Source organism: Eumetopias jubatus, unplaced genomic scaffold (assembly GCF_037043125.1).
Source record: "Eumetopias jubatus isolate StellerSeaLion01/CBP00866 unplaced genomic scaffold, mEumJub1_p1.0 scaffold_55, whole genome shotgun sequence".
NCBI lineage: Eukaryota > Metazoa > Chordata > Mammalia > Carnivora > Otariidae > Eumetopias > Eumetopias jubatus.
In genome coordinates, this window is record NW_028274861.1 from 1,228,524 (window position 1) to 1,238,596 (window position 10,073).

At 63.1% G+C, this 10,073-nt stretch overlaps 1 protein-coding gene across 1 annotated transcript; it reads right to left on the reverse strand.

Annotated features, from left to right (window-relative positions):
- Nucleotides 1-3,686: 3,686 nt before the first annotated feature.
- On the reverse strand, nucleotides 3,687-6,681 carry LOC148161807 (epididymal-specific lipocalin-10-like). Its single transcript, XM_088020544.1, has 5 exons — nucleotides 6,613-6,681; nucleotides 5,819-5,958; nucleotides 5,399-5,469; nucleotides 4,998-5,105; nucleotides 3,687-3,850 (listed from the first exon to the last, which is right to left on the reverse strand). Exons 1-5 carry the CDS (start codon nucleotides 6,679-6,681, stop codon nucleotides 3,687-3,689), a joined length of 552 nt encoding a protein of 183 aa, XP_087876670.1.
- Between the last annotated feature and the right edge of the window lie 3,392 nt (nucleotides 6,682-10,073).

Below are 10,073 nucleotides of genomic sequence, written 5' to 3' on the forward strand. Positions count from 1 at the left end.
CAGGTGCAGGGGCAGAAGCCGGGACAGGGGCAAGAACAGGAATAGAGCCAGGGGCAGGGGAAGGGGCAGGATCCAGCGCAGGAGCTGGGTCAGGGGCAAGAACAGGTGCACACGTCGGGGAAGGGGCAGGGGCAGGGGCAGAACCCGGGTCAGGGGCAAGAATCGGAGCACAGACCGGGGCAAGGGAAGGGGCAGGCTCCAGGCCAGGGGCTGGGTCAGGATCTGGAGCAGGGGCAAGAACAGGTGCACAGGCAGGTGCTGGGGAAGTGGCAGCTGCAGGGGCACGAGTAGGGGCAAGGGAAGGGCCATCGGCTCTAGCAGGGGCACGGGCAGGGACAGGGACATGAGTGGGGGCAAGATTTGGGTCAGAGGCGAAAACAGGGACACAGGCATGGTCAGGGGAAGGGGCAGGACTTGGGTCAGGGGCCAGAACAGGAGCACAAGCAGGGGAAGGGGAAGGGGCAGGTGCAAGGGGAGGGACGGGGTCTGCAGCAGTGGCACATACAGGAACCCAGGTAGTATCTGGGTCAGGGGCAGGGACAGGGGCACTGGCAGGGGTAGGGACGGGTCAGGATCCAGGGCAGGAGCGGGGTCTGGGCAAGGAGCAGGGCCACAGTTCGGGGCAGGCACAGGGGCCCTGGCTCCGGCAGGAACAGTGGCAAGAACAGGGGCAGGCTCTCCGGGCACAGGTTCTCGAGCAGGCCCTTCCTGGTCGGCGTCAGGCTCTCCGTGGGCAGGTGCCGGGTCAACTGCCGGCTCCTGGGCTCCTGCTGAAGTCTCTGCAGGCACCACCCCTCCCTGTAGAGCTGCTGAGGGAGTTGGAGCCGGCTCTAGCTCCTTAGGTCGTGGAACATCTGTGAGAGGAGAAAAGCTCACCCCCGTGCCTGCTCTCCGTGGGTATTTGCAAGACAGAGCCCAGCCCAGAGCCTCCCAGAGAAGCCGCAGCCAGGAAGGTGCCCTCCCCGGGACGTCTCCCCGACTGCAGTCCACCCGCTGGGTGCTCTGCACACAGTCTTTGCTCCTGGCCCCACACCAGCCTCTCGGGGCTCCTCCCTGTGGGGCCTGCCCCGACCCGTCCCCACACACCCACAGGCACCCCGCCCCAGGCTTCTCAGCCTCGAGCTCGGTCTCCGTGGGCTCCATTCCTGGAGCACAATCCAGTCAATGACCACCAGGGACAGTGGTCTGGGTGGTGTCGGAGGCCTTCCCCCGCAATCCCCAGCACCTGCTCCTGGGGACCCCTGTGGTGTCACGCCCCAGGTCCCAGAAATATCATGGCTGTCCGCCAGCCTCCTCCCGATTTCATCCGTGGTCTGCAAAGACAGGGACGGGTAGCCGGCCCAGAGGCATCACAGCCCTGCCCAGCCAGCCTCCCTGTCCCCCTGCCCTGTCCCCCTCCTGCTCCCAGATCAGACACATCTCTGCGTGCCCAGCCCTGCACGCGGTACAGTGACCCCCGCTCCAGGGCAATTGGGATAACCCAGGGCAGAAGCTCGCATCCGCGCACACCCCGTCCCACCCAGCCACCCTTGACCTTGAACAAGACCTGCCCACTGGGTATCTGACCCCTCATCAGCCTGCTCTTGAATGGGGTTGGCCCACCCTATATGACCCCTCTTCACACACACACACACACACACACACACACACACACACACACACACACACACACGGGTGGGGACCTGGGGCTGCACAGGTGGATTAGACCCTGTGGGGCTGGGTGGCCGGCTCTGGGACTCCTGGTGTCACCTTGTGGTCTTTCCGACCAAACGGCCAGAGGCGGTGGGGAGCCCTGAAAGGACATCTTGAGACAGCATTTGCTGGGCGCGCTTTCTTCCGTCGGCAACCTCCGGATCTGGGAACACAGCACGTGAACATCCTGGTTTCACTATCTGCAATGTAATGAGCTGGGCCGGGGGCTGTCTCTGGAATGTGGGTTCCTGGTTACCTGGGTTCCAAATTCTGATGGGCTCTGTTGTCAGGGAAGTGAGGTCACCATGGCCGGGGTCCCCTCACCCAACTTCCTCCTCAGACAAGAGCCCCAGCCGCGAGGGCCCCTCCCCCAGCTGTTCAATGCTGACCCCCCCATGCCCCATCTATACAGTGACACCCTCACACCCCACCCCACCCACAGCCCACGCAAGGCCTGGGTGCAGCCCTTGTGTGAGGACACAGAGCTGGGTTCAGCCTGGGCTCCTGCGCGTGCCCAGGGCTGTGACCCTCGACAGACCCTGTGCAGGCCCTTCTGCACTTGGGGTTTGGCCCCTTGACATGCTTCACTTAGCCGCTGAGGCAGAAATGCAGTCCTGTGCTGAGCCCTTCCTCCCAGCCTGCTGTGGCCTCGCCTGCTGTGGCCTCGGCGTGGCCGTGAGACGAGCGGGACGTGGCCGCCCTCGGTGAGAGGGGGACAATGGCAGCAGAGCCGGCACGAACCAGTCACGGACAGTCACCCCCCAAGGCGGGCGCAAGCTGCGGAGACCCCCGCCGCCCAGCAGGGCCGGCCTGCACCACCTGACCCCATGCTGCCCAGACGGGAAAGCTAAGTACATTCATGTCGGTTCATAGCACAGAGATCCTGTGGGTGGTCCTTACGTGGTAGTAGCTGACTGATGCCATTCTACTGTGTTCTCCTCGGGTGGCCCTAACCGCACCAGCGAATTGCATCGCCAACTACATACTGGTGACTCCACGTGTCCGGCTCCCACATCTCTCTGTCCTCTGAACTCCAGCCCCCCACGTGGCATCTCCGTTTGGGGGTCCTGGGCTCCAAGCTCAGCCCCCGAGCCTGCCCGGGGCTCCCTGTCCTCGGACTGAACCTCCCTCCACGGCATGTGCTCTCCCCCCCCCACCCTTCCCTCCACTTCCACCACTCTGGGGTTTTTCACAAGTGGTCTCCTCTTCCGTGGAAGCCCACCCAACTTCCCTAACTACTTCTGTGCCTCAGCTCTCTTCTGAATGTCCCTTCCTCCGAGAAGCCCTCCCTGACCCCTCCTGCTCCACCCGGCGTGAGTCAGACCTGCCGTTGTTTTGCACTCTCTCCAGACACTTTCCCGAGTCTGCGGTCGTGTGAAGGGCGGCTGCGCTGGTGCGAGCCTGTCCTGGCATCAGATCTCTGAAACTGAATTTGCCAGTTTGCCTCTCTCCGGCAGCTAGCACGTGCCTGGCGTGTCACGGGTGCTTGGAAATGTTGGGCGAATAAGTGGAAGACTTCCTGAGGAAGTGTAGGACGTCAGGGCCCACGGGGACTGGTGGCAGACGCGCTGTGGGACGCATACAGAAGGACGACATTGGTCCAAGAGCCGTGGTCTACTTCCCAGCAGAGAAGTGTGGCAGACTCTTTCCCCCACGTAATCTGGAGGGCGTGGGCAGAATAGGTCCGGTCGGGCATCCTCCTGCCTGGCCAACACCTGCCCTCCTACCGCCTTCCTATCCCCATCTCTCCAAGATCATAAAGGATCCCGCTTGGGCTACGGCCATGGCCCCGGACTTCACCCCATCAGTGGCCTGGGGTATTCCAACGCGTCCCAATAGGCCATTGGCTGTGCAGACCTGCAGTCTTGAGCGATGTTCCCGGGGTCAAGGGGGACCGCGGGTGGAGCCGCGAGGGGACAGGTGGGTGGACGCGGGCTCTCAGGGCAGGATGGTGTGGGCACACGAGGCTGCAGGAGGGAGAGAAGCACTGAGCTCTACGGGATGGATGGGGGCCGGGCGTGCTGTTGGCCTGCACGGGTGGGGCCGTGGCCGTCTGTTACCATCTTTGGGAGAACAGTCACACCGTTTGCGAGCTCCAATATCTCACGTATGTCTACGAATTTTTTCATGCTCGGGAAGCTGGACCTGCTCTGTCTGCCTGCAGTTGAAAGCAGAGTCACAAGGTCAGAGTCCCCAGCTCTGGCCCTCTGGGGCTGTCCCCGAGCCCGTGGCCACCGCAGCGCCCTCCGAGCTGGCAGGACAGAGAAGCCAGTGTGCTGCCAAGGGAGGGGGCAGCAGGCGGGTGATTGGGAGTGTGCCTCTGTCCCCTCTGTGCTCCGAGGTAGGGGGGTGTCCCCAGTGCAGCCCCAAGGCGGGCACCACACAGGGCCACTTGGGGAGGCCCCTCTGCTCACAGGACCCATGGGCCGGAGCCTGATGCCCCTCCCGCTGCGCTCCTGGCCACGCCCTCCTCCACGGAGACTCCACGGGACCCCTCCGACCTCTCCGATGGCTGTCCTGCAGGCCTCGGTGCCCCGAAGTGGGTTTGTGCCCACTTCCCCCCACCCCTCCCTGGACAGCAGCTCCCCGCCCACCCTCCCTTCACCACCTCCCCCTGCTGCCCTGATCCTGCCCTCAGCCCAGGGGGTCCCCTGCCTCCATGCAGAGGGTCAGTCCCACTCCGGGCCTGTTGCCCTCTGGGCTCCGCCCGTGCACTGGCCGCCCGCACTCAGCCCCGTGGCAGCCGCACCAGAGACCCGCCCACCCGGTCCCCCCGTCCGGGCGCCGCGCTCCGCCCGCCCACCTGGCCACCCGTTTGCTGTGTGTGTCCCAGCCCTGACCTCCTACCTCCCACTTCCTGCCAGCCCGCAGCACAAGGGCCGTGACAGGAACGGATGTGTGTTCGTGTCCCCCCAAATTCATCCATCAGAGCCCCAGAGGGATGGTGTGACGTCCTGGGGTCTTGGGAGGTGTGTGGGGTTAGCTGGGTGCTCATGATGGGGTCAGTGCCCGTATAAGAAGAGGAAGACACCGGAGCCCTCTCCCCGACACTTGACATAGTGACGAGGCGGCCATCTGCAAACCAGGACTGGGGACCTCCCCGGAATTCGCCAGGTCGGCGCGCTGAGCCGTGAGAATCAATGTCCATCGCGGGCGCCCGTGCGGTGCGGTCTGTGGCGCTCTGTCAGGGAGCCCGAGCTGAGGCAGGTGCTTCCATACCTTGCCCTCTGAGCTTGTCGCCCCTCCGTCCCCCACCTGACCCGCACCCCGCACGCCCCCTCCCCAGATTTTTCCACTGGACTCACTGAGGAGCAGCAGGGTCTTAGAGGTCCGGCCGGCCCGGCCCAGGCGCACATAGACCACGCCGTAGCTGTAGTCGGTGGACAGCACGTGGAAGCCCTCGACCCCCTTCCCTGGACCGGAAGAGAAGTGTGGGGCCGCCCGATCAGGCCTGCACAGCAGGGGCAACTGGGAAGGGTCAGGAGTCCCTCCCACACACCCAACCACCTTCCAGGCCTAGGCTGCGGGCACTTGCATGGTCGTGGGCTCTGGGACCGTGGCCTGCCTGCCCGCCCCGTGGGCCGCTGTCCCTCCCATCCACCCAGCCCTGGGACAGAGGAGCGGCCTCTCCCGGGCCTGTGGCCGTGAAGCCGGGGACACGCCCCCCCCCAGGTCTTTCTCTCCAGGCCCGGGCCTTCATACGCACAAGTATTCCTGAACATCGCCTTTTTCCTATCTTTCCGCAGAATTAATGTGTGTGACTGACACCCCTGTGACCTGGGGGCGGGGGGTGGCAGCAAGGCGGGAGCCCTTTGTTGGCTCTGGTTTCCTGGAATTTTCCAGTTTGGTGCAGGGTCAGTGCCACAGCTTAAGGGAAACCCTCGGAACACCCACTCTCTGCCGAGTGCTCCCGTGTACGTGGTGGCCTCTCCCAAAATCAGGCCTTAATTTTTAGGGGCAGGAAGGGTTTCGGGGCTGCAGAGATGGTCTGTCAGATGTGCAGGTGATCGTGGGTCTGGCTCCCCCCGCCCCCGGCTCCCTTTCCCCTCTTGACAGGGAGATGTCTGAGCTGTTTGTGGTCAGGGCTCCGTGAAGAATGTGCTGGGCCCCTCCCCGGTCCACTCACTGGCTGAAGGCAAGGACCACCTTCAGCTGGCCCGCTTTGTGGACCTCCAACATCGATGCCCCCAGCTTCCTCCTGTCTCTGCCTGGCAAGAATCTCTGGCCCTCAGAGGTGACAGCCAGAATGTACCAGAACCCTGAAAACTGTGGAGAGCGTGCTGGCGTAGCAGCCCTTGCCAGGCTCCCAGCCGGGCCCTCAGGACCCCACCGGACACTGACATTGGCCTGAGGCCCGGGCCGGGTCCAGCACCAACAGGTCGGCGCAGTCCCTGCACAGGGCCCCGGCTGCCCCTCTGGGCCTTGGCGGGCAGGTGCCGGGTGTGCTGGGGCCCCGAGGGCTGGCCTATGGTTACCATGTGCTGGAATTCCCTTCCCGTGAAAGGCCTCCCCCTTCCTTCCAGCTCGGCCCTCAGCCCCATCCCTCTGACTTCCTGCCACAAACCCACATTCCCGGGGAGTCAGTTCCCACGGCCACCTCCACTAGAACCTTCCACCTGCCAGCCATCTGGTTGTTCTGGAACACGCTCTGCTCGTTCGGCCTCTGCCCACCTAGCATCCCCGGTGCCCTGAGGCAGCACCTGCCTGCGGCCCTCAGCCCTCCCCCCTCTTGCGTGGCCACCAGCTCCTCAGAGAGAGGCCAGGGCCTGAAACTCCTTCCGCCCTCGCGGCACTGCCCCCTGTTCCAGGATGGCCCTTTGGAGATTTTCAGGGAGTGATCTTCCAGCCACCACACACACTGCATGCCTGGCCCCGGTCGGCCTGGCTGTCAGCCTTGGGGAACGCAGGTGTGTGGCTCACCTTGTTCCAGTTGAGGTTGTGGGACTCCCTGGGTAGCTGTTCCTGCGGCCGGGACCCCGTAGCAGGCATAAGCGCCAAGACCAGCACACACGTCAGCCTCCCTGGTCCCATTGTCACCCTCCTTCCTCGGCCACCGGGGCACTGAGTTTAAGTCTCCCCACCCCCCTGACCCTGCCGTGGGCGTCCAGCCAACCCAGAGCCTTGAGCCAGCCTGGGGTGGGTCAATGTGGGGGGAGAGGGGCTTTGGGACACAGGCGGGCGGCCTAGGGGCTCGGCCTGGTGGGTGCTGCCTGAATTTGAAGGCCATCGTGTTCCCCTGTGAGACCCCTGGGCCTCCCATCCTAGGCCCCGTGGAAGAGAGGCAAGCAGCCGGGAGGCGTCCCTGTGAGTCACTTCATAGAGATATTTGCACGTGAGAAGCAGGACCACGGTGACGATGGGGCACAGACGGCACCAGCGTGACAGCAGGGCTCTCCGTCCCGAGCAGGTGCTGACGGACAGGGCTGCTGGATGTGTGTGAGCTTGCCCACCCCTAGCCTGCACGCACCGCCCCTCTCCGTGAGTGATGGGCAGCCCCCAGCCCAGCTTCCGCCACGACGTCAGGCACGGCCCCACCAGACCACAGGAGGAGCCACAGGCTCGGTCCCTCTGGAATGCTGCCCCCTGCCCTGGCCCCAAAGCCCCAGGCCTGGGAAAGCCACACTCTTGTGCCCTGGACACTGTGGCACCCCAGCCGCGCACCCTGGTGGGCACCCACGCCCACTGCGTCAGCCCGCACCTGTCCAGACCCCCGAGGGTCTGCTCTAACTCAGACAGACAGTCCTCCCTCCAGCCCAGGGACTGTGGTGACCTCTGCTTGCGGAGCAGCTGCCCCCAGCCCAGCCCCCACTCAGGAGCCAAGACCCACGTCCACGTGCCCCCCACCCAGAGCTGGTTCGGGGCTGTATGGCCCAGCCCTCGGTGAGCCCCACGCCCACCTCCTCCCCCTGCACCGACCGGAGTCCCGAGAGGGCAGCGCCCCGTCTGACATTGCCGTCCGCTCTCGGCACACAGGTGAGAGGCATCTGTAGGGCCTTGTGGGATCGTTTTATTTGGAACTGCCGTGAGTCCTGAGAGCAGCCCGCCCCACACCAAGCTCCCAGGCGGCTGAGCAAGGAGGCCAGCGCCTGGCGAGCCTCACAGGACTCGGCGGGCACAGTCCCACCGGGAGGTCGATGCATCCACTGAAACCCAAGCAGAGCGTTGCACGACCCCAGATTCACCTGGAGGGGTGTCAGCCCCGTCCCGGTCCCCGGGCCTTCTCGGGGCAGAGCTCTGGGGTGTCGGATCTGGGGTGATGCTCAGGAGGACAGCTGACCTGGAAAGCCTTGTGCGCACAGGTGACTGGGGGGTAAGAGGACTTGTGAGGGTGGGCACCCAGGACACACCGCGGCCACCCCGCTCTGCCCACGGCCTCGCCCGAGACGGGGCCGGCCCTGCAGGCCTGGCTTTGGGCAGGAGCAGGAGACTCCGTGTAGAGCTCCCCACCCCCACCCTGCCTGACTCCCTGAGGCTCGGAGGGACCCCAAGACCCACAGAAGTCAGCCAGGGGCCCGTGGGCATCGGGTGACACTCACGGTCCGGCCTCAATGTGGCCTGCTGCTGAGACAGGAAGCCCAGGACTGGCTCCACCTAGCAAAGAGGCGCAGGGCCTCCTGGCTGGCCAGCTCTGTCCGGCCTGTGGGGCGGGAGGGGAGCCCTCACCACGTGTGCCCCTTGCCCCAGCCACCCCTCCTGCAGGGGGCCGAAGGGCAGGGATGCTGCTCTGGGACCCTGGAGGCCCGGGGCTCAGCACAGTCAGCGGGAGGTTGCCCAGTGTGGCCGCCCGTGGCAGGGAGTTCGTGGGGCCGGCCCGTGGTGCCCACCACTTACTGTACAGCTCCACGGTGTTGAACGCCTCGTCCTTGAACTCTAGCTGGGTGAACACAATGGTGTAGTCCCTGAAGTTGGTGCCCAGCCCCTGGTAGTCCAACACTCCTAGGCCTAGGAAATACGTGCACCCCTCAGGGCGGAGCATCAGACCTCACGAGAGGCCCTCCCGGAAAGCATTGTCCCATTGACCCCAGAGCCAGCGCACAGAGGGCCTCAGGGACAGATGCCCGGCGAGTGCCTGTCCCAACTCATGCCGGGGGGGGAACCCTCCACCGATCATGTCCCCTCGGGGGCACCACCCCAGACGGAGGCCCAGGGTCACCGCGGGGCACGCCAGGGTGAGCCCTCTGTCTTCCAACCTCTGATAATAAAATCTTTTTAACATTAAAAAAAAAAGAAAATTTTCCAGTGTGTGTCTTTCAAGGATGCGTGCGTCTCATCTAAGCTCTCTCAACTGTCGGCAAGCAGTTGTTACTAGTGTTCCCTTAAAATGCTTTCAGTTTCTGAATTATTCTGGTGTCAGCCCTCCTCTTCCGTTCCTGATTTTAGAGTCTTTGTGTCTCTCCCCTTCCCTCTCTCTGCCCCACCGCACCTTCTGAGTTTGGTCAGTCAGCTACTGTTTTATGCACTTGTGGTGCTCTTCCCAAAGGACTCGCGTTCGGTTTCACGCTTTTGTCCTTTTCTTGGTATTGTACGTTCTTAGGGTCAAAATTTAAGCACCGACTTGAGATTTTTTCTATTCCTATCCAGGCATTTACCGTCTAAGTTTCCCTCGAAACAGGACTTTGGCTCCGTCCCATGAATGTTGGCCTGTGGTACTCTCCTTTCCATGCAGCTCAGCAGACACGTCTCGGCCCCGCCGGTTATTGAGAGGCCTGCTGCTTCGTCCGCACGTGGTTGTGGGGCTCCCGAAGTGCCTCGTCGCTGCCCTTCTCACCTCGCTCCCTGTGGTGGGAGCGCGTGCTTCGTGTGAGAGCGATTCTCTTCAATGCTTCGCTCCTCGTTTTGTGACCGAGCACTTTTTGCACCTTGCAGGATGTTCCGTGTCCCGCTGAGGACAGTGTGCATTTTGCCGTGTGCAGCACCGAGTGTGGTGGGTGCTGTCGGGCGGTCTAATCGGTAACCCTGCTGGCTGCTGGGGGGGGCTTACATGCAGCACTGTGCGCAGTGACGCCCTCCTGCCACTGTTGGTGGGAATGCAAGCTGGTGCAACCACTCTGGAAAACAGTATGGAGGTTCCTCAAACAGTTGAAAATAGAGCTACCATATGATCCAGCAATTGCACTACTGGGTATTTATCACAAAGATACAAATGTAGGTATCCGAAGGGGTACGTGCACCCCAACGTTTATAGCAGCAATGTCCACAATACCCAAACTGTGGAAAGAGCCAAGATGTCCATCGACAGATGAATGGATAAAGAAGATGTGGTTCATATATACAATGGAATATTATGCAGCCATCAAAAGGAATGAGATCTTGCCATCTGCAATGACGTGGATGGAACTGGAGGGTGTTATGCTGAGCGAAATAAGTCAATCAGAGAAAGA

Excerpts from the sequence above, each read along its gene's own strand:
- LOC148161807 (XM_088020544.1), bottom strand. The coding sequence starts at position 6,681 with ATGCCTGCTACGGGGTCCCGGCCGCAGGAACAGCTACCCAGGGAGTCC. Across the intron at positions 5,959-6,612 it reads ACAACCTCAACTGGAACAAG|TTTTCAGGGTTCTGGTACAT; the intron begins GTGAGCCACACA and ends CGCTCTCCACAG. Across the intron at positions 3,851-4,997 it reads TAAGACCCTGCTGCTCCTCA|GCAGACAGAGCAGGTCCAGC; the intron begins GTGAGTCCAGTG and ends TTTCAACTGCAG.